At 49.3% G+C, this 27,421-nt stretch overlaps 1 protein-coding gene across 10 annotated transcripts in view; it reads left to right on the top strand.

Annotated features, from left to right (window-relative positions):
- Positions 1-27,421, top strand: part of NTM (neurotrimin) — a 1,102,415-nt gene that overhangs the window by 582,004 nt on the left and 492,990 nt on the right. For 7 of the 10 annotated variants that reach the window (XM_069740768.1, XM_069740761.1, XM_069740770.1 and 4 more), the window contains exon 2: positions 27,264-27,348. In XM_069740768.1, the coding sequence (XP_069596869.1) occupies positions 27,264-27,348 (85 nt within the window). Of the gene's footprint in view, positions 1-27,055; positions 27,349-27,421 lie in introns of those variants that run through there. The other 3 variants (XM_069740771.1, XM_069740764.1, XM_069740767.1) reach the window with 1 other exon arrangement.

A 27,421-nucleotide genomic window follows, 5' to 3' on the forward strand; every position in this document is an offset into this window, starting at 1 on the left:
AAGAACTGTCTGAGGACTTGAGAAACCAAATTGTGAGGAAGCATGAGCAATCTCAAGGCTACAAGTCCATCTCCAAAGACCTGAATGTTCCTGTGTCTACCGTGTGCAGTGTCATCAAGAAGTGTAAAGCCCATGGCACTGTGGCTAACCTCCCTAGATGTGGACGAAAAAGAAAAATTGACAAGAGATTTCAACGCAAGATTGTGCGAATGTTGGATAAAGAACCTCGACTAACATCCACACAAGTTCAAGCTGCCCTGCAGTCCGAGGTACAACAGTGTCAACCCGTACTATCCGTCGGCGTCTGAATGAAAAGGGACTGTATGGTAGGAGACCCAGGAAGACCCCACTTCTTACCCCGAGACATAAAAAAGCCAGGCTGGAGTTTGCCAAAACTTACCTGAAAAAGCCTAAAACGTTTTGGAAGAATGTTCTCTGGTCAGATGAGACAAAAGTAGAGCTTTTTGGGCAAAGGCATCAACATAGAGTTTACAGGAGAAAAAAAAGAGGCATTCAAAGAAAAGAACACGGTCCCTACAGTCAAACATGGCGGAGGTTCCCTGATGTTTTGGGGTTGCTTTGCTGCCTCTGGCACTGGACTGCTTGACCGTGTGCATGGCATTATGAAGTCTGAAGGCTACCAACAAATTTTGCAGCATAATGTAGGGCCCAGTGTGAGAAAGCTGGGTCTCCCTCAGAGGTCATGGGTCTTCCAGCAGGACAATGACCCAAAACACACTTCAAAAAGCACTAGAAAATGGTTTGAGAGAAAGCACTGGAGACTTCTAAGGTGGCCAGCAATGAGTCCAGACCTGAATCCCATAGAACACCTGTGGAGAGATCTAAAAATGGCAGTTTGGAGAAGGCAGCCTTCAAATATCAGGGACCTGGAGCAGTTTGCCAAAGAAGAATGGTCTAAAATTCCAGCAGAGCATTGTAAGAAACTCATTGATGGTTACCGGAAGCGGTTGGTCGCAGTTATTTTGGCTAAAGGTTGTGCAACCAAGTATTAGGCTGAGGGTGCCAATACTTTTGTCTGGCCCATTTTTGGAGTTTTGTGTGAAATGATCAATGTTTTGCTTCATTCTCTTTTGTGTTTTTTCATTTAAGACAAATTAAATTAAGATAATAATATCAAATAATTTGTGATTGCAATCATCTTCAGGAAGAAACTGAGTATTATCTGAAAGAATTGCAGGGGTGTCAATACTTTTGGCCATGACTGTACATATACATACATACAGTATATATATACACATATACATACACACACATATATGTACTGTATATATATATTATATATGTGTATATCTACTATATAATTGTCTAACAGTCACTTCCATCTGTCTTTCTTTCTGTCTGTCCCGGATATTCATTGGTCGCGGCCTCTGTCTGTCATGGAAATGCAAGTCGCTGATTGGGCTCGCCAGCTACCTGTCATGGCTGCCACGACCAATCAGCGACGGCCACAGTCCGATTAGTCCCTCCATACTCACCGCAGTCAGCGCCCGCTCCATACTCCCCGCAGTCAGCGCCCGCTCCATACTCCCCGCCAGTCACTGCTCACACAGGGTTAATGGCTGCGTTATGCCGCGGGTAACGCACTCTGTAACCGCCGCTATTAACCCTGTGTGACCAAGTTTTTACTATTGATGCTGCATATGCAGCATCAATAGTAAAAAGATCTAATGTTAAAAATAAAAAAACCTGCTATTCTCACCTTCCGTAGTCCGACGATGTGCTCGCGCCGGCCGCCATCTTCCGTTCCCAGAGATGCATTGCGAAATTACCCAGAAGACTTAGCGGTCTCGCGAGACTGGTTTGGTTTCTGTTTTTAATTTGAGTTGTCTACCCACAGAATTTGTACACCATCTGATCCTGGATATTGGTGTGACCCGGAAGATCTCTACATTCCATTTGGTACCCTGTGGGAGGATCCCCGGAGTTCCATCAGTGGTACCAACGGGATTACCAGTTATGGCGTGATATTGACCACTTGAGGAGTATACCTGCTTATAAATATGGGTTCCCAGCGCCTTAGTGAATGTGGACACGGAAGATTTCCATTTCAAACCTTTGGGAGGATTCCCCGAATTCCATCAGCGACACCAACGGGTTTACCAGCTTCTGGTGTGATATGGACCAGTACCTTAGGATTGTGCCAGTTCAGAAACTTGGGTCCCCGGCACCTATCAGCAAATGTGGACATAATAATTTTTTACTCATATTTATGGATATTTATATATGCTATATTGGGTGCTGATAGGGATGCATAGGAGGTCCCCTATGATGAGCATTATTTATGTGTTGTCATATGGGGGGATTTAGTGGGCCCTTTTTAGGAAGATATCATCATGCTATTCATTACAATATGGTCTTCCCCGGGTTGGGTATCACGCTATAGATCTGGTTTATGCCACTGGTGATAGGGTGGCGCCGGTGGTTTAGTTTATTTTTTTTTTTTTGGAAGGTCTTGGGTGTGCACCGGTGCCCGGTATGTGCGATTGGGACTTGGTATGCATGGGATCTATGCGCTCGGGTGGTCTCTGCGTTATACACGGTTACCTAGTGGTTGGGGCGCCCGGGATCATGCAGAGGGTGATGGTGACAGTCGGCGCCCCATCCTGCAGGGGAGGCTCCGGCTGTGCCTCACTGTGCTGTGCGTGATCTCCTGGGCTCTCGGTGCCACAGTCGCAGCGTTTACTTTAGTTTCACTTTAATTAGCACGGCTTGTTTTCCTGCTCTCCATGTTACGGGGAGTAGTAACAAACCTGCGTTATCTTGATCCATCGTAGTGAGCCTGAGTCCCCACGATGCTTACTTTGCACTGAGTGTATTTCGGGAGATGCCGGACATAAAGCATTTCGATTGGTTGAGGGTTCTGTGAGGTGTGACTCATCTGGGGAAAGCCCGTTTCCGTGAATCGGATTGGCTGCCCCAGCGTTTAAGACTCTGTGACGCCTTACCTGTGACACGCCCCCAAGAGGAAGCAGATGCGAAACGCGCGTCGGGGTTACGGAGGTTCAGCGTGCCACGAGGCTAGGATTGCGGCGAACACAGAGAGGTAATATGTAGGAGACCATACTATGATCTCTTGACTTTGTTTGTGTGACATATGTGGGCCGTGCGGGAGGTGCCAGAGGGGTTTGTCTGGGGATTTTTCTGTCAGATTTGTATACCTTCCTTACACCGGACCTGGGGCTGTGTCGGGTGATACATGCAGGTGATATGGGTTATCCCCGGTGATCGGGCCAGTGGTTTTTTATGGATACAAGGTCTAGTTACGCTGTATCTGTATTGGGCAATTGCTCCTGAAGTGGGGAAGTAATTTTAGCTCCCCCTTATGATTTTCCTGGCCGGTTGCGGTAAGGGATAAGAGTATACAGTGTGCTTCGGCACGTTTAGACGGTCCCTAATATATATAGTCTGTACCGCCATTGTAAACCTATTAGAGTTATGTAGCCATCCCAATTGTGGGGTAGCATATGCCATACGTATAACATCACAAAATGCATGTGTTCTGCCGACTTTTGAGCTGATCTCTGCTTCATTTCACCAACTTTGATTGTGAGGCATTTTTTAATATGTTTGTGGTTTTTGTGTTAATAAAGTTACTGGTTTTAAAATTCAATTTAAACGCTTCTTGATTAGGTGAAGTCTAATAACTTCACTATCAGTATGTATTTAGTATTTTTGGAGTGTTGCCCATCTTGGAGTTAGGGGAAATGGGCTGGTGCATTGTGCTTACTATGTGGGCTCTGTTATATACTGCGTGGGCTGTGCCATATACTACGTGGGCTGTGCCATATACTGCATGGGCTGTGCTATATACTACATGGGCAGTGTTATATACTGCGTGGGCTCTGCCATATACTGCGTGGGCTGTGCCATATACTGCGTGGGCTGTGCCATATACTACATGGGCAGTGTTATATACTGCATGGGCTGTGTTATATACTGCGTGGGCTGTGCCATATACTGTGTGGGCTGTGCTATATACTGCGTGGGCTGTGCTATATACTACATGGGCAGTGTTATATACTGTGTGGGCTGTGTTATATACTGCGTGGGCTGTGCCATATACTGTGTGGGCTGTGCTGTATACTACATGGGCAGTGTTATATACTGCGTGGGCTGTGCCATATACTACGTGGGCTGTGCCATATACTGCATGGACTGTGCTATATACTACATGGGCAGTGTTATATACTGCATGGGCTGTGCCATATACTGAGTGGGCTGTGCCATATACTGCGTGGGCTGTGCCATATACTGCGTGGGCTGTGCCATATACTGCGTGGGCTGTGCTATATACTACATGGGCAGTGTTATATACTGCGTGGGCTGCGTCGTTATATACTACATGGCTGCTATATACTACATGGCTGTGTTCTATACTGCATGCTATATACTATGTGGCTACTGTAGGATACTATGAGGGCTGTGCTATATATATATACCTTCCGTAGTCCGACGATGCGCTCGCGCCGGCCGCTATCTTCCGTTCCCATAGATGCATTCTGAAATTACCCAGAAGACTTAGCGGTCTCGCGAGACTGCTAAGTGATCTGGGTAATTTCGCAATGCATCCTGGGAACGGAAGATGGCGACAGCCGCGTGTGTATCGTGGCAGCCGCGTGTGTATCGCCGGAGCTTCGGTGGATCCCAGGGGGTGAGTATATAACTATTTTTACTTTAATTATTTTTTTAACAGGGATATGGTGCCCACACTGCTGTATACTACGTGGGCTGTGTTAGATACCGCGTGGCTGCTATATACTACATAGGCAGTGTTATATACTACATGGGCAGTATTATATACTGCGTGGGCTGTGTGATATACTGCGTGGGCTGTGTGATATACTGCGTGGGCTGTGTGATATACTGCGTGGCCTATATTAACGCATCGGGTATTCTAGAATATGCATGTCCACATAGTATACTGCACAGCCCATGTAGTATATTGCCCAGCCACGTAGTATACAGCACAGAGCCACGTGGTATGTTGCCCAGCGACGTAGTATATTGCCCAGCCACGTAGTATACAGCACAGAGCCACGTAGTATATTGCACAGCCCACTTAGTATATTGCCCAGCCACGTAGTATATTGCACAGCCCACGTAGTATATTGCCCAGACACGTATGTAACAGGTTAAAAAAGAATAAAAAAATAAACATATACTCACCTTCCGAGGGCTCCTTGTAGTCCTGGCGCCTGTGTGCGGTGCACGCGGCAGCTTCCGGTCCCAGGGTTGGTATGAGCGCAGGACCTGTGATGACGTCGCGGTCACATGACTGTGACGTCATGGCAGGTCCTTCTCGCATAGCATCCTTGGCACCGGAACCTGACGCTTGCACTGCCGAGGAGAGGACGCAACGTCGGAGGGTGAGAATAACCTTTTTTTTAAATTATTATTTGTAACATTAGATGTTTTTACTATTGATAATGCATACGCAGCATCAATAGTAAAAAGTTGGTCACACAGGGTTAACAGCTGCGTTAGTGCAGTGCGTTACACTGCGGTTCATTAACTCTGGCATTAACCCTGTGTGAGCGCTCAGCGCTGACTGCAGGGCAGTAACGCAGCGGCCATCTCACTGCCAGACTATGGCCGTCGCTGATTGGTCGTGACAATGGTCGTGGGCGTTTTGCCATGACCAATCAGCGACTTGGATCCTGACAGGCAGAGGCCGCGACCAATTAATATCCGTGACAGACAGACGTGACCCTTAGACAATTATATAGTAGATGTGTGTAAATATGTGTGTGCGTGTGTATATAAATATATCTACTATATAATTGTCTAAGGGTCACTTCCGTCTGTCCGTCAGTCCTTCTGTCACAGATATTCATTGGTCGCGGCCTCTGTCTGTCATGGAAATCCAAGTTGCTGATTGGTTGTGGAAAAACAGCCACGACCAATCAGCGACGGGCACAGTCCGGAAGAAAATGGCTGCTCCTTACTCCCCGCAGTCAGAGCCCGGCGCCCGCATATTCCCCTCCAGTCACCGCTCACACAGGGTTAATGCCGGCGGTAACTCACCTTCCGTAATCCGCCTAGCCGCACGCGCCTGCCGCTATCTTCCGTTCCCAGCGATGCATTGCGAAATTACCCAGAAGACTTAGCGGTCTCGCGAGACCGCTAAGTCATCTGGGTAATTTCGCAATGCATCCTGGGAACGGAAGATGGCGGCAGCCGCGTGTGTATCGCTGGAGCTATGCTGGATCCCAGGGGGTGAGTATAAAACTATTTTTATTTTAATTATTTTTTTTAACAGGGATATGGTGCACACACTGCTGTATACTACGTGGGCTGGGTTATATACTCTGTGGCTGCTATATACTACATGGGCAGTGTTATATACTCCGTGGGCTGTGCTATATACTGTGTGGGCTGTGTTATATACTACGTGGCTGCTATATACTGCGTGGGCTGTTATATACTGTTTGGGCTGTATTATCGCATTGGGTATTCTACAATATGTATGTATATAGCAGCCACATAGTATATAGCACAGGCCACGTAGTATTGTCTGCTATATACTACATGGCTCCTATATACTACATGGCCTGTGTCATATACCATGTGGCTGCTATATACATGTATAAATACATATTCTAGAATACTCGATGCGCTAGAATCGGGCCATAGGGGAAAAATTATGGAATCACAATTCTGAGCACTGTATATATAATGCACTGATAATACAGGGGTGTCACAATAATGTAAATATGCCATGTTCGGAGTATACTTCTAGAAGGTTCCATGGCTTTACAGACACACGCTGTGGGCTTTCTGACCCCCCTCTCTTCCCCCGAGCTGCCTGTGGGTTAATACACTTCTCCGCCGCCTGCCAGCTGTGTAATTCTAAACCATTCCCCCCTCCCACCTGCATGCAGCTGTAAAACCGCAAGTAAAGAGTAGCAACACATGGCAATCCCTTTGTTTAGCTACAGTGGTCCTTTAAGACCAAATATATCAACAAAGTGTAGTCACATAAATAGGTAGTTTATATTTCTGGAAACCACAGGGACAGGGCTCCCAACTGGTGGGGGTTTTGGGAGCTCAGAGCTTAGCAGAAATTGAAAAATGCATTACTGCTTAACTGAGGTTCATAGCCAAGCCGTGTTTGGATTTAAATGAACGTCCATTTCGTGCTGAGAAAAACGGTAATTGTGTTGTCCTTCTACGAGGTTCATATGCCAAGATATGTTTAATAGATGGTTTTTCATTCCTTTCAAAGCAGGGGGTATCCAGCCCACTCAGTGATGTCACAACCAGGGGTATAAGACAAGGAGACCTCATTTTTCACAAGTCTTTGTCCAGGGAGCTAGCTGAGAGACGCTCTGTGATGCATTTTGATGTATAGCCCCTCCCCCCACACCACATGGTCTGCCAGGAAATGAAACTAAGTGTATTTTCATCAAAAATCCCTTTTTATTTTGCGATGGTCTGTACATATGATAATTGTCTCATTTTATAATATCTTTTATATACTTTTGTAAACACTGCCTAATCTTTTTTAGAGTAAAAGTTATAATATTTGCTAGCGTTGTTTTCCTTGCTCTAAAACTTACCCTGAGGGTATGTGCACACGCTGCGGATTGGCCGCTGCAGATTCGCAGCATTTTTCCATTCGTTTACACTACCATGTAAACCTATGGAAAACAAAATCCACAGTGCACCTGCTGTGGAAAAAACGCGTGGAAACGTAGAATTGTTTATTCCGCAGCATGTCAATTCTTTGTGCAGATTCCGCAGTGGTTTACACCTGCTCCATAATAGGGATCCGCAGGTGTAAAACTGCAGGTGAAATCCACACAAAAACCCGCGGTAAATCCTTGCTAATTCCGCAGGAAATTCGCAGTGCGGATTACTTGCGGATTTACCAAAATCAGTCCAGAAAAATCTGCAGAGTAGTCCGCGGTGTGTGCACATAGCCTAAAGCCTCTGACCTAAGCCATTGCTACTGATTAGGATGGCTCCTGACCTGTTATTAAATAAGAAATTGGAGCTGGTTGCAGCGGAAGTGTCCTGAGCTTTTGGGGAAGCTGACAGTGATGGATGGCGTTGATAACTATTTTTCCCGCCTGAGTGGGAGTACTTATATTGACCTCGCTGCAGCGTGCCCCATAGCCAGTACATAGCAGGCAGCCTTTCTGGAGACTAATTATACTAGGTTCAGTTCCCTGTCTGACCTGAGGGTAAGGGGGGCGCCAGAGAGCTGCAAGTTCCAAACCGGAACTGGGAAGTGTGATATAAATAAATTCCCTTCAGAAGGAATTAGGGGCAACCATACAACCCTGGTACATGACATATTGGTGACAGCGGTGGGGATGATAAAAATATCCCCCTGTGATTCATAACGTATACTGAGCACTTTATATATACTGTACTGCTAATACAGGGGTGTACTCACTTATACTGTGCACTGTATATATAATGTACTGATAGTACAGGGGTATACTAGTCTGCCACTAGGAGTTTCAGGGCCCCATACTGGCAAAATTATCGGGCCCCCTTGACACTCTGCCTCCACACCTGTAACCTTCCACTCCTGGAAACACTCGTCTCCTGCACCACGTCCTCGCCAGTCTGATACAGTTCCCATCACCAGATCACAGTTAATGTACAGACAGCAGCTTTGGTTTTGGCCACCACCACGACACGGAGTCTCTCCTGGCCGGGATCTACTCTATTAAACATTTCTTACAATATCCGATCCTCTTAAGTATATTTTTATTTATAATTAGGAATGAGTCACATATACAGTGTGTCCGTAAAGTCATGGTGCACTTTTGACCAGTCACTGGAAAGCAACAAAAAAAACGATAGAAATGTGAAATCTGCTCCAACTAAAAGAAACCCTCTCCCAGTTTCATACCTGTTCAGTGCAGGTCGATGTGGGCTCCATTTGTTGCCCTATACACATCCAAACGATAGTGAAGTTCTTGCCACACACGGGTAAGGACGTCTGGTGTAACAGAGTGAATAACGTCTGTGACTCTGTTTAAAGTGATTAATGTCGTTGATACGTTCAATGTACACATGTTGCTTCACATAACCCCAAAAGTAAAAGTCTAAGGGCGTCAGATCCGGGGATCGTGGTGGCCATGGCTTGACAGGACCCCTGTCTATCCACCGCCGGGGGAATGTTCTATCCAGAAACTCACGAACAATGGTGGCGTAGTGTGGAGGGGCGCAGTCCTGTTGAAAGATGACACCTTCTGGAAATTGTGGCACTGCATACAATTCCAACATGTCAAGATAGCCTCTACAGACCAGTCACTGACTGATGGCCTACCAGACCGGGGTTTCTCCACCAAACTGCCGGATTCCTTCAACTGCTTATCCCACCGAGTAATGTTATTCCTATGTTGTGGCGCTTCATTATAAACACGCAGATATTCAAGTAGCACTTTGGTCACGGATTCAAATTTAGCGAGCCACAAAACACACTGAACTTTCCTCTGTACCGTCCACATCTCAACTGGCATGGAAAACCGCACAGCTGGCATAAGCTTGTGGTTGCATGAGGTCATAGACCTGGCAGCGTATTAATCAGAGTTCAGTTTATCAGGGGTTAATCTGACTGGGGGCTCAGCAACAACTTCAATAAGTTTGTGTTGTTTGATTGGTTCGTCTTATGAACCCTCATGAACAGGTTGGATATCATTGGGCCAGAGAAAGGGCGCCAAAATGTAAGCTATAAAAGTGCATCATGACTTTACGGACACAATGTATTTTTTAGAATGACCATTAATACCACATACAAGGGACAAATACCATCATACCCTGACCAGACCAGATATTACCATGGCGTAGTGACCGAATACCACCTCATACAGGAAACAAATACCTCCACACAATGACCAGACCACATATTTCCATGTCATAGTGACCGAATACCACCACATAAAGAAAACAAATACCGCCACACCATGACCAGATCACATATTAACACTACAGTGACCGAATACTACAATACTGATCATTAATAAACAAAATACAATATTAATGCCATTTTACACAGGAGCTCTGCATATAGTGTCAGTGTGCAGATAATAGTGATCACCAGTGACATTACACACAGGAGGTCTGTATATAGTGTCAGTGTATAGGTAATACAGTGACCAAAAACAGCAAAACGAGGCAGAGATGCTTACCTGCCTAGGCCTCTAAACAAATGCACTAACAGGACGCAGTGGACCCATGTGGTTAAGATGGAGACTAACAGGTGCAGCATAACCGATGAGGCAGCCACTCTCAACCTACCAAACTAATGGAGGGGGTGGCTGCTTGGCACATTGCTGCCAATCCACTGCATCCTGTTAGTGCATTTGTTTAGAGGCGTAGGCAGGTAAGCATCTCTGCCTCGTTTTGCTGTTTTTTTTTCTAATTTTTGGAGGATCTCTGAATCCGCTTCTTGTGCTCTTGCTGTTTAGATAATACAGTGACCACCAGTGACATACACAGGAGCTCTGTATATAGTGTATATGTGTATAGTATGTATAGTGCAGGAGAACAGAGAGACAGCAGCCAATTAGCGCTCTCCTCAGTCTGGTGAGGAAAGCGTTCATTGGTCAGCATCTCTCCCTGCATGACATGCCCCCATTTTGAACTCCTGCACTCCGCTCTCCCTGGCACTGGGTGTTAGCAGGATTACAGGAGGGAGTGAGAGGGGCCCGATGCTACATGATATGGGGCCTGCCTGCAGAGACCACCCTCCACTTCTCAGCCCCAGAGCAGTGGCACCAGCAGTATGTCCGCCCCTGGCTGGGGGCCCCTAGGGGAGCGGTGGCCCTAGGCAGCTGCCTAGTCTGCCTGCCCCTAACACCGGCCCTGCCTAAGAGTGAAGTAAGAGGACGACATGTGTAGGTGCAGGGAGTATAGGAAAGCCTCGGCCATGTACATATATCAGAATTAGTTCAGCGCGGTTGTCGTAGGCAGAAAATAGGAAGATTCCTAAGGGGGCAATAAGAAGCCACAACTTATAATAAAAGAAAAAAAAAAAAGGGGTCAGGGCTATAGAAAGGAGAGATAATCCGTTCCCTGGAGCTGCAGTGCTCTCCGAGGGGGCATCCACCGCCTGTCTGGCCATATAGTGTCAGCGTGCCCAAATAAGAAGGGGCGGGACTATAGAGAGATGTGGCCAATAAGAGAGCTAGGCTGGTGGCGGGATATGTGCGATACGATACCGCGCTCCTAACCCGGGTGGGAGTGGAAATCCGGAGCGGTGATGTAGGAAGCCGGCTGTGGGTGTGTCCATGGAGTCACATGATGATTGTGGGCGGGGCCGAGACTGTATGGGATTATAATGAAGAGGGATCCACCCAGGATAGCGCGGTGTAGTGGTCGTCCTATGGACGCTGAACTGTGGGTAGGGATCGTGACGTCACTAGTGAAGAGTGGTGGTGGTATTCACAGCAGATATCCAGATGCACAGACATTACTATAGGCGACTCTATAATAGAAGAACATATATTAGTATATGCCATGGACTTGGGGCTTACATCATCATATAATGTGGAAGCGTCACATGTAAGATGTCATGAACCACAGAAGTATACCCACACCGTGAGGACCTCACCTATGATACAAGGAAGTTATACATATAGTAACATGGTGGCCTAGTGTGGGCACAAAACACACACTGTTAGTAAAAGTCCCATCTGACCGTTCCCGATATGAAGACCCTACTGTCTGTGTGTTCCAAGAATGACGTCAATTCATATTCCCCATTCAGACCCTTGGGGCTCATTGTGTTCAGGGTATGAATCCAGTAGGCCTCACGGTTTTTAGGAGGACCCTGTTGCCCCCTCGCCGTGGGGGTGGGACATGCTCCATGACCTGGAATCTTAGTTGGGCTATATTGTGGCTCCTGAAATGAAATGGTGAGGGATGGGAAGGAGATGATTTTTACACCTTATAGTGGATTTATGAAATCCTGTCACGAATAGGTTGGGATGTTTCGCCTATATAGAGAAGGCCACAAAGGCATTTGATTAGGTACACTACATATGATGATTCGCAGGTAAAGTACTTACGTATATTGAATGACTTCCCAGAAAAGGGGTGTATATGTATCACCTTTGAGCACATTGTTGCACTGTATACAATGCAAACATGGAAAGGTGCCTTTCCTTGGGTTCTGTAGGAACCGTTGTTTCGGGATACTAGATTTCGTGCCCATATCTGCTTTCACTACAGTCCTTTAGGTTAGGTGCCCTTTTGAAACATGGAAGGAACAGATTTTGAAATTCCTGGACATCTGGGTAGGCGGTTGATAACAAGTGCCAGTTCTTCCGAATGGACTTATGTAAAATATAGGCAAAAGGGTGAAAGCTGTGCACAAAAGGAACCCGATTCAAAGATTGTTTGGCTGACCGTGTAGGGGCTTTATAAGATTCGGTTAGCACCTGTGTAGGGTAACCCCTTTGTTTAAACTTTGTAGTCATCTCATTAAGCCTCTGGTGTCGTGTATCTGTATCCGAGACAATGCATCTTAGTCTCTGGTACTGAGATTTCGGTATTGCCCGTTTTGTAGCTGGGGGATGAAGACTATGGAAATGCAGTATACTGTTCCGATCTGTCTCCTTAACATATAGATTGGTAGAGAGCATTCCTCTAGGATCTTTGATCACCATTGTGTCCAAGTAGTTCATACGATAGGTATCATGGCCCATTGTGAATTGTATCCCAGGCCAAGAGGTATTCAAGGAGATTAAAGAACATTGTGAGTGTCTCTGAAGAGCCTCCCCCCCCCCCCTCCCCCATATACAAAAGACATCATCAATGTAGCGTTTCCATACAATTACATTCTCTGGAAAAAGTGCTTGTTTGTAAATGATATTTTCCTCAAAATCCGCCATATAGGCGTTTGCATACGGGGGCGCTACGTTGGACCCCATTGCGGTCCCCCGTATCTCCAGGTAAAAGTTGTCCTGGAACAAAAAGAAATTTGAGGTGAGTATTAGGCGGAGTAGATCTATACAAAGATCCACCTGGTCTCCATCCATTTCTGTAGATCTTAGAAGGCTGGATGTTGAGTTAATTCCCTCATTATGGGGGATGGAGGTATACAGGTCTTTCACGTCCAGTGTGACTAGTATGGCATCCGGTGGGATGGTATGTATACCTTGAATGACAGAGAAGTGTCAAGTTTTTTGAATAATAGGCGTCAAAACTTTTTCTAAAAAGATGGCCAGGGGTGACAGAATGGAGTTAGTAGATGCGGCAATAGGTCTACCGGGAGGATCCCTCAGATTTTTGTGGACCTTTGGTACAGTATAGAAGACCGGAATAATTGGATTTTTATTTTGAAGAAACTTACAAGTTTTTGAGTCAAGGACCCCTTTAGAAGTGTATTTTTGAAGGATGGTGTCAATTTGGTGTCTCATATCAGAGGTGGGGTCTTTCTGTAATGGTAGATAGATGGATGTGTCGGACAATTGACGCATTATTTCCGAAGTATACAATGATTTATCCATAATTACCAACGCGCCCCCTTATCAGCTGGTTTCATAATAATTGCGCTATCCTCCTTCAGGGATCTCACTGCCATCCTTTCCTCAGGAGTAAGATTGGGGGAATAGAATAGAGAGCCCCTGTCAATGTCGTTCCTAAGGGATTGAAAAGATTTCTGTACAAAACTTATGAATGTTTCTGCTGCATGTGATGAATGTGGAGGACAGAAGAGGCTCTTTGTACGTAAACCTAGACTCTGAGGACAAAAGTCTAGGGTTGGTTGGTTGGGGAGGACCCTCCGTGTTGGGCATGTTAGAGAAATGGGCCTTTAATATAGTAACATAGTAACATAGTAACATAGTTAGTAAGGCCGAAAAAAGACATTTGTCCATCCAGTTCAGCCTATATTCCATCATAATAAATCCCCAGATCTACGTCCTTCTATAGAACCTAATTGTATGATACAATATTGTTCTGCTCCAGGAAGACATCCAGGCCTCTCTTGAACCCCTCGACTGAGTTCGCCATCACCACCTCCTCAGGCAAGCAATTCCAGATTCTCACTGCCCTAACAGTAAAGAATCCTCTTCTATGTTGGTGGAAAAACCTTCTCTCCTCCAGACGCAAAGAATGCCCCCTTGTGCCCGTCACCTTCCTTGGTATAAACAGATCCTCAGCGAGATATTTGTATTGTCCCCTTATATACTTATACATGGTTATTAGATCGCCCCTCAGTCGTCTTTTTTCTAGACTAAATAATCCTAATTTCGCTAATCTATCTGGGTATTGTAGTTCTCCCATCCCCTTTATTAATTTTGTTGCCCTCCTTTGTACTCTCTCTAGTTCCATTATATCCTTCCTGAGCACCGGTGCCCAAAACTGGACACAGTACTCCATGTGCGGTCTAACTAGGGATTTGTACAGAGGCAGTATAATGCTCTCATCATGTGTATCCAGACCTCTTTTAATGCACCCCATGATCCTGTTTGCCTTGGCAGCTGCTGCCTGGCACTGGCTGCTGCAGGTAAGTTTATCATTAACTAGGATCCCCAAGTCCTTCTCCCTGTCATATTTACCCAGTGGTTTCCCGTTCAGTGTGTAATGGTGATATTGATTCCTTCTTCCCATGTGTATAACCTTACATTTATCATTGTTAAACCTCATCTGCCACCTTTCAGCCCAAGTTTCCAACTTATCCAGATCCATCTGTAGCAGAATACTATCTTCTCTTGTATTAACTGCTTTACATAGTTTTGTATCATCTGCAAATATCGATATTTTACTGTGTAAACCTTCTACCAGATCATTAATGAATATGTTGAAGAGAACAGGTCCCAATACTGACCCCTGCGGTACCCCACTGGTCACAGCGACCCAGTTAGAGACTATACCATTTATAACCACCCTCTGCTTTCTATCACTAAGCCAGTTACTAACCCATTTACACACATTTTCCCCCAGACCAAGCATTCTCATTTTGTGTACCAACCTCTTGTGCGGCACGGTATCAAACGCTTTGGAAAAATCGAGATATACCACGTCCAATGACTCACCGTGGTCCAGTCTATAGCTTACCTCTTCATAAAAACTGATTAGATTGGTTTGACAGGAGCGATTTCTCATAAACCCATGCTGATATGGAGTTAAACAGTTATTCTCATTGAGATAATCCAGAATAACATCCCTCAGAAACCCTTCAAATATTTTACCAACAATAGAGGTTAGACTTACTGGCCTATAATTTCCAGGTTCACTTTTAGAGCCCTTTTTGAATATTGGCACCACATTTGCTATGTGCCAGTCCTGCGGAACAGACCCCGTCGCTATAGAGTCACTAAAAATAAGAAATAATGGTTTATCTATTACATTACTTAGTTCTCTTAGTACTCGTGGGTGTATGCCATCCGGACCCGGAGATTTATCTATTTTAATCTTATTTAGCCGGTTTCGCACCTCTTCTTGGGTTAGATTGGTGACCCTTAATATAGGGTTTTCATTGTTTCTTGGGATTTCACCTAGCATTTCATTTTCCACCGTGAATACCGTGGAGAAGAAGGTGTTTAATATGTTAGCTTTTTCCTCGTCATCTACAACCATTCTTTCCTCACTATTTTTTAAGGGGCCTACATTTTCAGTTTTTATTCTTTTACTATTGATATAGTTGAAGAACAGTTTGGGATTAGTTTTACTCTCCTTAGCAATGTGCTTCTCTGTTTCCTTTTTGGCAGCTTTAATTAGTTTTTTAGATAAAGTATTTTTCTCCCTATAGTTTTTTAGAGCTTCAATGGTGCCATCCTGCTTTAGTAGTGCAAATGCTTTCTTTTTACTGTTAATTGCCTGTCTTACTTCTTTGTTTAGCCACATTGGGTTTTTCCTATTTCTAGTCCTTTTATTCCCACAAGGTATAAACCGCTTACACTGCCTATTTAGGATGTTCTTAAACATTTCCCATTTATTATCTGTATTCTTATTTCTGAGGATATTGTCCCAGTCTACCAGATTAAGGGCATCTCTAAGCTGGTCAAACTTTGCCTTCCTAAAGTTCAGTGTTTTTGTGACTCCCTGACAAGTCCCCCTAGTGAAAGACAGGTGAAACTGCACAATATTGTGGTCGCTATTTCCTAGATGCCGAAAGAATCTGTGTAAATCATATATGTATATCTAAATCAAACGTACGGCACTTGTAAGAAGGACAGAAACTCAAACCCTTTTGTACGGCCGAATGCTCCATAACACACAGGGTTAATGGCTGCGTTATGCCGCGGGTACCGCACTCCGTTACCGCTGCTATTAACCCTGTGTGACCAAGTTTTTACTATTGATGGGGCCTATGCGGCATCAATAGTAAAAAGATCTAATGTTAAAAATACTAAAAAAAAACCAAAAAATCTGCTATTCTCACCTTCCGTCGTCCGCCGAGCCGCTCGCCAACTTCTGTTCCCAGCGATGCATTGCAAAATTACCCAGAAGACTTAGTGGTCTCAAGTCATCTGGGTAATTTCGCAATGCATCGCTGGGAACAGAAGCTGGCAGCAGCAGCGCGAGCAACGGGACAGCGTCGCTGGACGCCGGCGGGTGAGTATATAACTATTTTTTATTTTAATTATTTTTTTTAAACAGGGATATGGTGCTCACACTGCTGTATACTACGTGGGCTGTGCCATATACGGCGTGGCCGCCGTTACATACGGCGTGGCCTGTGCTATATATTACGTAGGAAGTGTTATATACTGTGTGTCTGATATATACTATCCATTCTGCTACAGATGGATCTGGATAAGTTGGAAACTTGGGCTGAAAGGTGGCAGATGAGGTTTAACAATGATAAATGTAAGGTTATACACATGGGAAGAAGGAATCAATATCACCATTACACACTGAATGGGAAACCACTGGGTAAATCTGACAGGGAGAAGGACTTGGGGATCCTAGTTAATGATAAACTTACCTGGAGCAGCCAGTGCCAGGCAGCAGCTGCCAAGGCAAACAGGATCATGGGGTGCATTAAAAGAGGTCTGGATACACATGATGAGAGCATTATACTGCCTCTGTACAAATCCCTAGTTAGACCGCACATGGAGTACTGTGTCCAGTTTTGGGCACCGGTGCTCAGGAAGGATATAATGGAACTAGAGAGAGTACAAAGGAGGGCAACAAAATTAATAAAGGGGATGGGAGAACTACAATACCCAGATAGATTAGCGAAATTAGGATTATTTAGTCTAGAAAAAAGACGACTGAGGGGCGATCTAATAACCATGTATAAGTATATAAGGGGACAATACAAATATCTCGCTGAGGATCTGTTTATACCAAGGAAGGTGACGGGCACAAGAGGGCATTCTTTGCGTCTGGAGGAGAGAAGGTTTTTCCACCAACATAGAAGAGGATTCTTTACTGTTAGGGCAGTGAGAATCTGGAATTGCTTGCCTGAGGAGGTGGTGATGGCGAACTCAGTCGAGGGGTTCAAGAGAGGCCTGGATGTCTTCCTGGAGCAGAACAATATTGTATCATACAATTATTAGGTTCTGTAGAAGGACGTAGATCTGGGGATTTATTATGATGGAATATAGGCTGAACTGGATGGACAAATGGCTTTTTTCGGCCTTACTAACTATGTTACTATGTTACTATGTTACTACATGGATCCAATATACTACGTGGCCTGTGCTATATACTATGTGGCTGCTATATACGTACATACATATTCTAGAACAGGGGTCCCCAACTCCAGTCCTCAAGGCCCACCAACATGTCATGTTTTCAGGATTTCCTTAGTCTTGCCCAGGTAATAATTGCATCACCTGTGCAATGCAAAGGAAACCCTGAAAACATGACCTGTTGGTCGGCCTTGAGGACTGGAGTTGGGGAACACTGTTCTAGAATACCCGATGTGTTAGAATCGGACCACCATCTATCTATATATATATATGTAATATTGACCGTACAGGGGTGCACTCACTTATACTGAGCACTGTGTGTGTGTATATATATATTATACTGACCGTACAGGGGTGTACTCACTTCTGCAGTGCGCTGTACACACACACAGGGGTGTACTCACTTCTGCAGGGCGCTGTACACACACACAGGGGTGTACTCACTTCTGCAGGGCGCTGTACACACACACAGGGGTGTACTCACTTCTGCAGGGCCCTGTACTCACACAGGGGTGTACTCACTTCTGCAGGGCCCTGTACACACACACAGGGGTGTACTCACTTCTGCAGGGCGCTGTACACACACACACAGGGGTGTACTCACTTCTGCAGGGCCCTGTACTCACACAGGGGTGTACTCACTTCTGCAGGGCCCTGAACACACACACAGGGGTGTACTCACTTCTGCAGGGCCCTGTACACACACACAGGGGTGTACTCACTTCTGCAGGACGCTGTACACACACACAGGGGTGTACTCACTTCTGCAGGGCGCTGTACACACACACAGGGGGGTACTCACATCTGCAGGGCGCTGTACACACACAGGGGTGTACTCACTTCTGCAGGTTCCTGTACACACACACACAGGGGTCTACTCACTTCTGCAGGGCCCTGCACACACACACAGGGGTGTACTCACTTCTGCAGGGCCCTGTACACACAAACAGGTGTGTACTAACTTCTGCAGGGCCCTGTACACACACACAGGGGTGTACTCACTTCTGCAGGGCCCTGAACACACACACACAGGGGTGTACTCACATCTGCAGGGCGCTGTACACACACAGGGGTGTACTCACTTCTGCAGGGCCCTGTACACACACACAGGGGTGTACTCACTTCTGCAGGGCCCTGTACACACACACAGGGGTGTACTAACTTCTGCAGGGCCCTGTACACACACACACAGGGGTGTAAGCACTTCTGCAGGGCCCTGTACACACACACAGGGGTGTACTCACTTCTGCAGGGCCCTGTACACACACGCAGGGGTGTACTCACATCTGCAGGGCGCTGTACACACACAGGGGTGTACTCACTTCTGCAGGGCCCTGTACACACACACAGGGGTGTACTCACTTCTGCAGGGCCCTGTACACACACACAGGGGTGTACTCACTTCTTCAGGGCCCTGTACACACACACAGGGGTGTACTCATTTCTGCAGGGTGCTGTACACACACACAGGGGTGTACTCACTTCTGCAGGGCCCTGTACACACACACACAGGGGTGTACTCACTTCTTCAGGGCCCTGTACACACACACAGGGGTGTGCTCACTTCTGCAGGACGCTGTACACACACACAGGGGTGTACTCACTTCTGCAGGGCCCTGTACACACACACACACACACACACACGGGTGTACTCACTTCTGCAGGGCGCTGTACACATACACAGGGGTGTATTCACTTCTGCAGGGCGCTGTACACACACACAGGGGTGTACTCACTTCTGCAGGGCGCTGTATACACACAGGGGTGTACTCACTTCTGCAGGGCGCCGTACACACACAGGGGTGTACTCACTTCTGCAGGGCGCTGTACACACACTGGGGTGTACTCACTTCTGCAGGGTGCTGTACACACACACACAGGGGTGTACTCACTTCTGCAGGACGCTGTACACACACACACAGGGGTGTACTCAATTCTGCAGGGCGCTGTACACACACACACAGGGGTGTACTCACTTCTGCAGGACCCTGTACACACACACAGGGGTGTACTCACTTCTGCAGGGCGCTGTAAACACACACAGGGGTGTACTCACTTCTGCAGGGCCCTGAACACACACACACACACACACACACACACAGGGGTGTACTCACTTCTGCAGGGCCCTGTACACACACACACACACACAGGGGTGTACTCACTTCTGCAGGGCGCTGTACACATACACAGGGGTGTACTCACTTCTGCAGGGCGCTGTACACATACACAGGGGTGTACTCACTTCTGCAGGGCGCTGTAAACACACACACAGGGGTGTACTCACTTCTGCAGGGCCCTGTACACACACACACACACAGGGGTGTACTCACTTCTGCAGGGCGCTGTACACATACACAGGGGTGTACTCACTTCTGCAGGGCGCTGTATACACACAGGGGTGTACTCACTTCTGCAGGACGCTGTACACACACACACGGGGTGTACTCACTTCTGCAGGGCCCTGTACACACACACACAGGGGTGTACTCACTTCTGCAGGGCCCTGTACACACACACACACACACACACACGGGTGTACTCACTTCTGCAGGGCGCTGTACACATACACAGGGGTATATTCACTTCTGCAGGGCGCTGTACACACACACAGGGGTGTACTCACTTCTGCAGGGCGCTGTATACACACAGGGGTGTACTCACTTCTGCAGGGCGCCGTACACACACAGGGGTGTACTCACTTCTGCAGGGCGCTGTACACACACTGGGGTGTACTCACTTCTGCAGGGTGCTGTACACACACACACAGGGGTGTACTCACTTCTGCAGGACGCTGTACACACACACACAGGGGTGTACTCAATTCTGCAGGGCGCTGTACACACACACACAGGGGTGTACTCACTTCTGCAGGACCCTGTACACACACACAGGGGTGTACTCACTTCTGCAGGGCGCTGTAAACACACACAGGGGTGTACTCACTTCTGCAGGGCCCTGAACACACACACACACACACACACACAGGGGTGTACTCACTTCTGCAGGGCCCTGTACACACACACACACAGGGGTGTACTCACTTCTGCAGGGCGCTGTACACATATACAGGGGTGTACTCACTTCTGCAGGGCGCTGTACACATACACAGGGGTGTACTCACTTCTGCAGGGCGCTGTAAACACACACACAGGGGTGTACTCACTTCTGCAGGGCCCTGTACACACACACACACACAGGGGTGTACTCACTTCTGCAGGGCGCTGTACACATACACAGGGGTGTACTCACTTCTGCAGGGCGCTGTATACACACAGGGGTGTACTCACTTCTGCAGGGCGCTGTACACACACACAGGGGTGTACTCACTTCTGCAGGACCCTGTACACACACAGGGGTGTACTCACTTCTGCAGGGCGCTGTACACACACACAGGGGTGTACTCACTTCTGCAGGACCCTGTACACACACAGGGGTGTACTCACTTCTGCAGGGCGCTGTACACACACAGGGTTGTACTCACTTCTGCAGGGCGCTGTACACACACAGGGGTGTACTCACTTCTGCAGGACGCTGTACACACACACAGGGGTGTACTCACTTCTGCAGGGCGCTGTACACACACACAGGGGTGTACTCACTTCTGCAGGGCCCTGTACACACACACAGGGGTGTACTCACTTCTGCAGGGCGCTGTACACACACAGGGGTGTACTCACTTCTGCAGGGACCTGTACACACACAGGAGTGTACTCACTTCTGCAGGGCACTGTACACACACACACAGGGGTGTACTCACTTCTGCAGGGCCCTGTACACACACACAGGGGTGTACTCACTTCTGCAGGGCCCTGTACACACACACAGGGGTGTACTCACTTCTGCAGGGCGCTGTACACACACACAGGGGTGTACTCACTTCTGCAGGGCCCTGTACACACACACAGGGGTGTACTCACTTCTGCAGGGCGCTGTATACACACACACAGGGGTGTACTCACTTCTGCAGGGCCCTGAACACACACACACAGGGGTGTACTCACTTCTGCAGGGCCCTGTACACACACACACACAGGGGTGTACTCACTTCTGCAGGGCCCTGTACACACACACACACAGGGGTGTACTCACTTCTGCAGGGCCCTGAATACACACACACACAGGGGTGTACTCACTTCTGCAGGGCCCTGAACACACACACACAGGGGTGTACTCACTTCTGCAGGGCCCTGAACACACACACACACAGGGGTGAACTCACTTCTGCAGGACGCTGTACACACACACACAGGGGTGTACTCACTTCTGCAGGGCCCTGTACACACACACAGGGGTGTACTCACTTCTGCAGGGCCCTGTACACACACGGGTGTACTCACTTCTGCAGGGCCCTGTACACAGACACAGGGGTGTACTCACTTCTGCAGGGCCCTGTACACACACACAGGGGGGTACTCACTTCTGCAGGGCCCTGTACACACACACAGGGGTGTACTCACTTCTGCAGGACGCTGTACACACACACAGGGGTGAACTCACTTCTGCAGGGCCCTGTACACACACACAGGGGTGTACTCACTTCTGCAGGGCCCTGAACACACACACAGGGGTGTACTCACTTCTGCAGGACGCTGTACACACACACACAGGGGTGTACTCACTTCTGCAGGGAGCTGTATACACACACACAGGGGTGTACTCACTTCTGCAGGGCCCTGAACACACACACAGGGGTGTACTCACTTCTGCAGGGCCCTGAACACACACACACACAGGGGTGAACTCACTTCTGCAGGACGCTGTACACACACACACAGGGGTGTACTCACTTCTGCAGGGCCCTGTACACACACACAGGGGTGTACTCACTTCTGCAGGGCCCTGTACATACACGGGTGTACTCACTTCTGCAGGGCCCTGTACACACACAGAGGTGTACTCACTTCTGCAGGGCCCTGTACACACACACACAGGGGTGTACTCTCTTCTGCAGGTTCCTGTACACACACACAGGGGTGTACTCACTTCTGCAGGGCCCTGTACACACACACACAGGGGTGTACTCACTTCTGCAGGGCCCTGTACACACACACAGGGGTGTACTCACTTCTGCAGGGCCCTGTACACACACACAGGGGTGTACTCACTTCTGCAGGACGCTGTACACACACACAGGGGTGTACTCACTTCTGCAGGGCGCTGTACACACACACAGGGGTGTACTCACTTCTGCAGAGCGCTGTACACACACACAGGGGTGTACTCACTTCTGCAGGGCCCTGTACACACACACACAGGGGTGTACTCACTTCTGCAGGGCGCTGTACACACACAGGGGTGTACTCACTTCTGCAGGGACCTGTACACACACAGGGGTGTACTCACTTCTGCAGGGCCCTGTACACACACGGGTGTACTCACTTCTGCAGGGCCCTGTACACACACACAGGGGTGTACTCACTTCTGCAGGACGCTGTACACACACACAGGGGTGTACTCACTTCTGCAGGACGCTATACACACACACAGGGGTGTACTCACTTCTGCAGGACGCTGTACACACACACAGGGGTGTACTGACTTCTGCAGGACGCTATACACACACAGGGGTGTACTCACTTCGGCAGGGCGCTGCACACACACACAGTGGTGTACTCACTTCTGCAGGGCCCTGTACACACACACAGGGGTGTACTCACTTCTGCAGGGCCCTGTACACACACACAGGGGGGTACTCACTTCTGCAGGGCCCTGTACACACACACAGGGGTGTACTCACTTCTGCAGGGCGCTGTACACACACACAGGGGTGTACTCACTTCTGCAGGACGCTGTACACACACACAGGGGTGTACTCACTTCTGCAGGACGCTGTACACACACAGGGGTGTACTCACTTCTGCAGGGCCCTGTACACACACACACAGGGGTGTACTCACTTCTGCAGGGCCCTGTACACACACACAGGGGTGTACTCACTTCTGCAGGGCTCTGTACACACACACAGGGGTGTACTCACTTCTGCAGGACGCTGTACACACACACAGGGGTGAACTCACTTCTGCAGGGCCCTGTACACACACACAGGGGTGTACTCACTTCTGCAGGGCCCTGAACACACACACAGGGGTGTACTCACTTCTGCAGGACGCTGTACACACACACACAGGGGTGTACTCACTTCTGCAGGGCGCTGTACACACACACACAGGGGTGTACTCACTTCTGCAGGGCCCTGAACACACACACAGGGGTGTACTCACTTCTGCAGGACGCTGTACACACACACACAGGGGTGTACTCACTTCTGCAGGGCGCTGTACACACACACAGGGGTGTACTCACTTCTGCAGGACGCTGTACACACACACACAGGGGTGTACTCACTTCTGCAGGGCGCTGTACACACACACAGGGGTGTACTCACTTCTGCAGGGCCCTGTACACACACACAGGGGTGTACTCACTTCTGCAGGGCGCTGTACACACACACACAGGGGTGTACTCACTTCTGCAGGGCCCTGTACACACACACACAGGGGTGTACTCACTTCTGCAGGGCCCTGTACACACACACAGGGGTGTACTCACTTCTGCAGGGCCCTGTACACACACACAGGGGTGTACTCACTTCTGCAGGGCCCTGTACACACACACAGGGGTGTACTCACTTCTGCAGGGCCCTGTACACACACACAGGGGTGTACTCACTTCTGCAGGGCCCTGTACACACACACAGGGGTGTACTCACTTCTGCAGGGCCCTGTACACACACACAGGGGTGTACTCACTTCTGCAGGGCCCTGTACACACACACACACAGGGGTGTACTCACTTCTGCAGGGCGCTGTACACACACACAGGGGTGTACTCACTTCTGCAGGGCCCTGTACACACACACAGGGGTGTACTCACTTCTGCAGGACGCTGTACACACACACAGGGGTGTACTCACTTCTGCAGGGCGCTGTACACACACACACAGGGGTGTACTCACTTCTGCAGGGCCCTGTACACACACACACACAGGGGTGTACTCACTTCTGCAGGGCCCTGTACACACACACAGGGGTGTACTCACTTCTGCAGGGCCCTGTACACACACACAGGGGTGTACTCACTTCTGCAGGGCCCTGTACACACACACAGGGGTGTACTCACTTCTGCAGGGCCCTGTACACACACACAGGGGTGTACTCACTTCTGCAGGGCCCTGTACACACACACAGGGGTGTACTCACTTCTGCAGGACGCTGTACACACACACAGGGGTGTACTCACTTCTGCAGGGCCCTGTACACACACACAGGGGTGTACTCACTTCTGCAGGGCCCTGTACACAGACACAGGGGTGTACTCACTTCTGCAGGGCCCTGTACACACACACAGGGGTGTACTCACTTCTGCAGGGCGCTGTACACACACACAGGGGTGTACTCACTTCTGCAGGGCGCTGTACACACACACAGGGGTGTACTCATTTCTGCAGGGCCCTGTACACACACACAGGGGTGTACTCACTTCTGCAGGGCCCTGTACACACACACAGGGGTGTACTCACTTCTGCAGGGCGCTGTACACACACACAGGGGTGTACTCACTTCTGCAGGGCCCTGTACACACACACAGGGGTGTACTCATTTCTGCAGGGCCCTGTACACACACACAGGGGTGTACTCACTTCTGCAGGGCCCTGTACACACACACAGGGGTGTACTCACTTCTGCAGGGCCCTGTACACACACACAGGGGTGTACTCACTTCTGCAGGGCGCTGTACACACACACAGGGGTGTACTCACTTCTGCAGGGCCCTGTACACACACACAGGGGTGTACTCACTTCTGCAGGACGCTGTACACACACACAGGGGTGTACTCACTTCTGCAGGGCCCTGTACACACACACAGGGGTGTACTCACTTCTGCAGGACGCTGAACACACACACAGGGGTGTACTCACTTCTGCAGGGCCCTGTACACACACACACAGGGGTGTACTCACTTCTGCAGGACGCTGTACACACACACAGGGGTGTACTCACTTCTGCAGGACGCTGTACACACACACACAGGGGTGTACTCACTTCTGCAGGACGCTGTACACACACACAGGGGTGTACTCACTTCTGCAGGGCCCTGTACACACACACAGGGGTGTACTCACTTCTGCAGGGCCCTGTACACACACACAGGGGTGTACTCACTTCTGCAGGGCCCTGTACACACACACAGGGGTGTACTCACTTCTGCAGGGCCCTGTACACACACACAGGGGTGTACTCACTTCTGCAGGGCCCTGTACACACACACAGGGGTGTACTCACTTCTGCAGGGCCCTGTACACACACACAGGGGTGTACTCACTTCTGCAGGACGCTGTACACACACACAGGGGTGTACTCACTTCTGCAGGACGCTGTACACACACACACAGGGGTGTACTCACTTCTGCAGGACGCTGTACACACACACAGGGGTGTACTCACTTCTGCAGGGCCCTGTACACACACACACAGGGGTGTACTCACTTCTGCAGGGCCCTGTACACACACACACAGGGGTGTACTCACTTCTGCAGGGCCCTGTACACACACACACAGGGGTGTACTCACTTCTGCAGGACGCTGTACACACACACAGGGGTGTACTCACTTCTGCAGGGCCCTGTACACACACACACAGGGGTGTACTCACTTCTGCAGGGCCCTGTACACACACACAGGGGTGTACTCACTTCTGCAGGACGCTGAACACACACACAGGGGTGTACTCACTTCTGCAGGGCCCTGTACACACACACAGGGGTGTACTCACTTCTGCAGGACGCTGTACACACACACAGGGGTGTACTCACTTCTGCAGGACGCTGTACACACACACAGGGGTGTACTCACTTCTGCAGGGCCCTGTACACACACACACAGGGGTGTACTCACTTCTGCAGGACGCTGAACACACACACAGGGGTGTACTCACTTCTGCAGGGCCCTGTACACACACACAGGGGTGTACTCACTTCTGCAGGACGCTGTACACACACACAGGGGTGTACTCACTTCTGCAGGGCCCTGTACACACACACACAGGGGTGTACTCACTTCTCTCCTCTCTCCTCCGTTCTCCTCACTGTGACTGCGCCGGGTCCGCGGCTCCAGGTGAGAGGGAGGCGGTGTTGTGACTGGCAAGATTAGGAGGCGGTGCTATGAGCCGAAGAGGCGGGGCAAGGAGCTGAAAAGGCGGGGCAGAATGGAAATCAAGCCGTGAAATGGGCGTGTTCAGTGCCGGGCTGGCGGTCCGTGGGCGGGTCCGGGGCAGAGGAGGCGGTCCGTGGGCGGGTCCGGGGCGGAGGAGGCGGTCCATGGGCGGGTCTGGGGCGGAGGAGGCGGTCCGTGGGCGGGTCAGGGGGTGGAGGAGGCGGTCCGTGGGCGGGTCAGGGGCGGAGGAGGCGGTCCGTGGGCGGGTCCGGGGCGGCGGGCGCAGAGCGGGCAGGGTCTCGGCGGCAGTCGCGCTCGCTCCCGGCTGTGGAGGAGACATGTAGCGCTCGGAGCCTCGGGGGCCGCTGTCGTGTCCGCTGCGCTGTGTCTGCTCGGGCGGGGGAAGGATGCTGGGGGTCGTCGCCCCCTGGAGGTGGCTGCTCGCCCTGTGTCTCAGGCTGCTCTTTCTTGTGCCCGCAGGAGTGCCGGTGCGGAGCGGGGACGCCGGCTTCCCCAAAGCCATGGACAACGTGACGGTGCGACAGGGAGACAGCGCCATCCTCCGGTAAGACGCCCCTGTGCGACATGTGACGTATAATCTACAGGGGTCAGATATATATATATATACTGTATAGAGG

Source organism: Ranitomeya imitator, chromosome 10, assembly GCF_032444005.1.
Source record: "Ranitomeya imitator isolate aRanImi1 chromosome 10, aRanImi1.pri, whole genome shotgun sequence".
Lineage (NCBI taxonomy): Eukaryota > Metazoa > Chordata > Amphibia > Anura > Dendrobatidae > Ranitomeya > Ranitomeya imitator.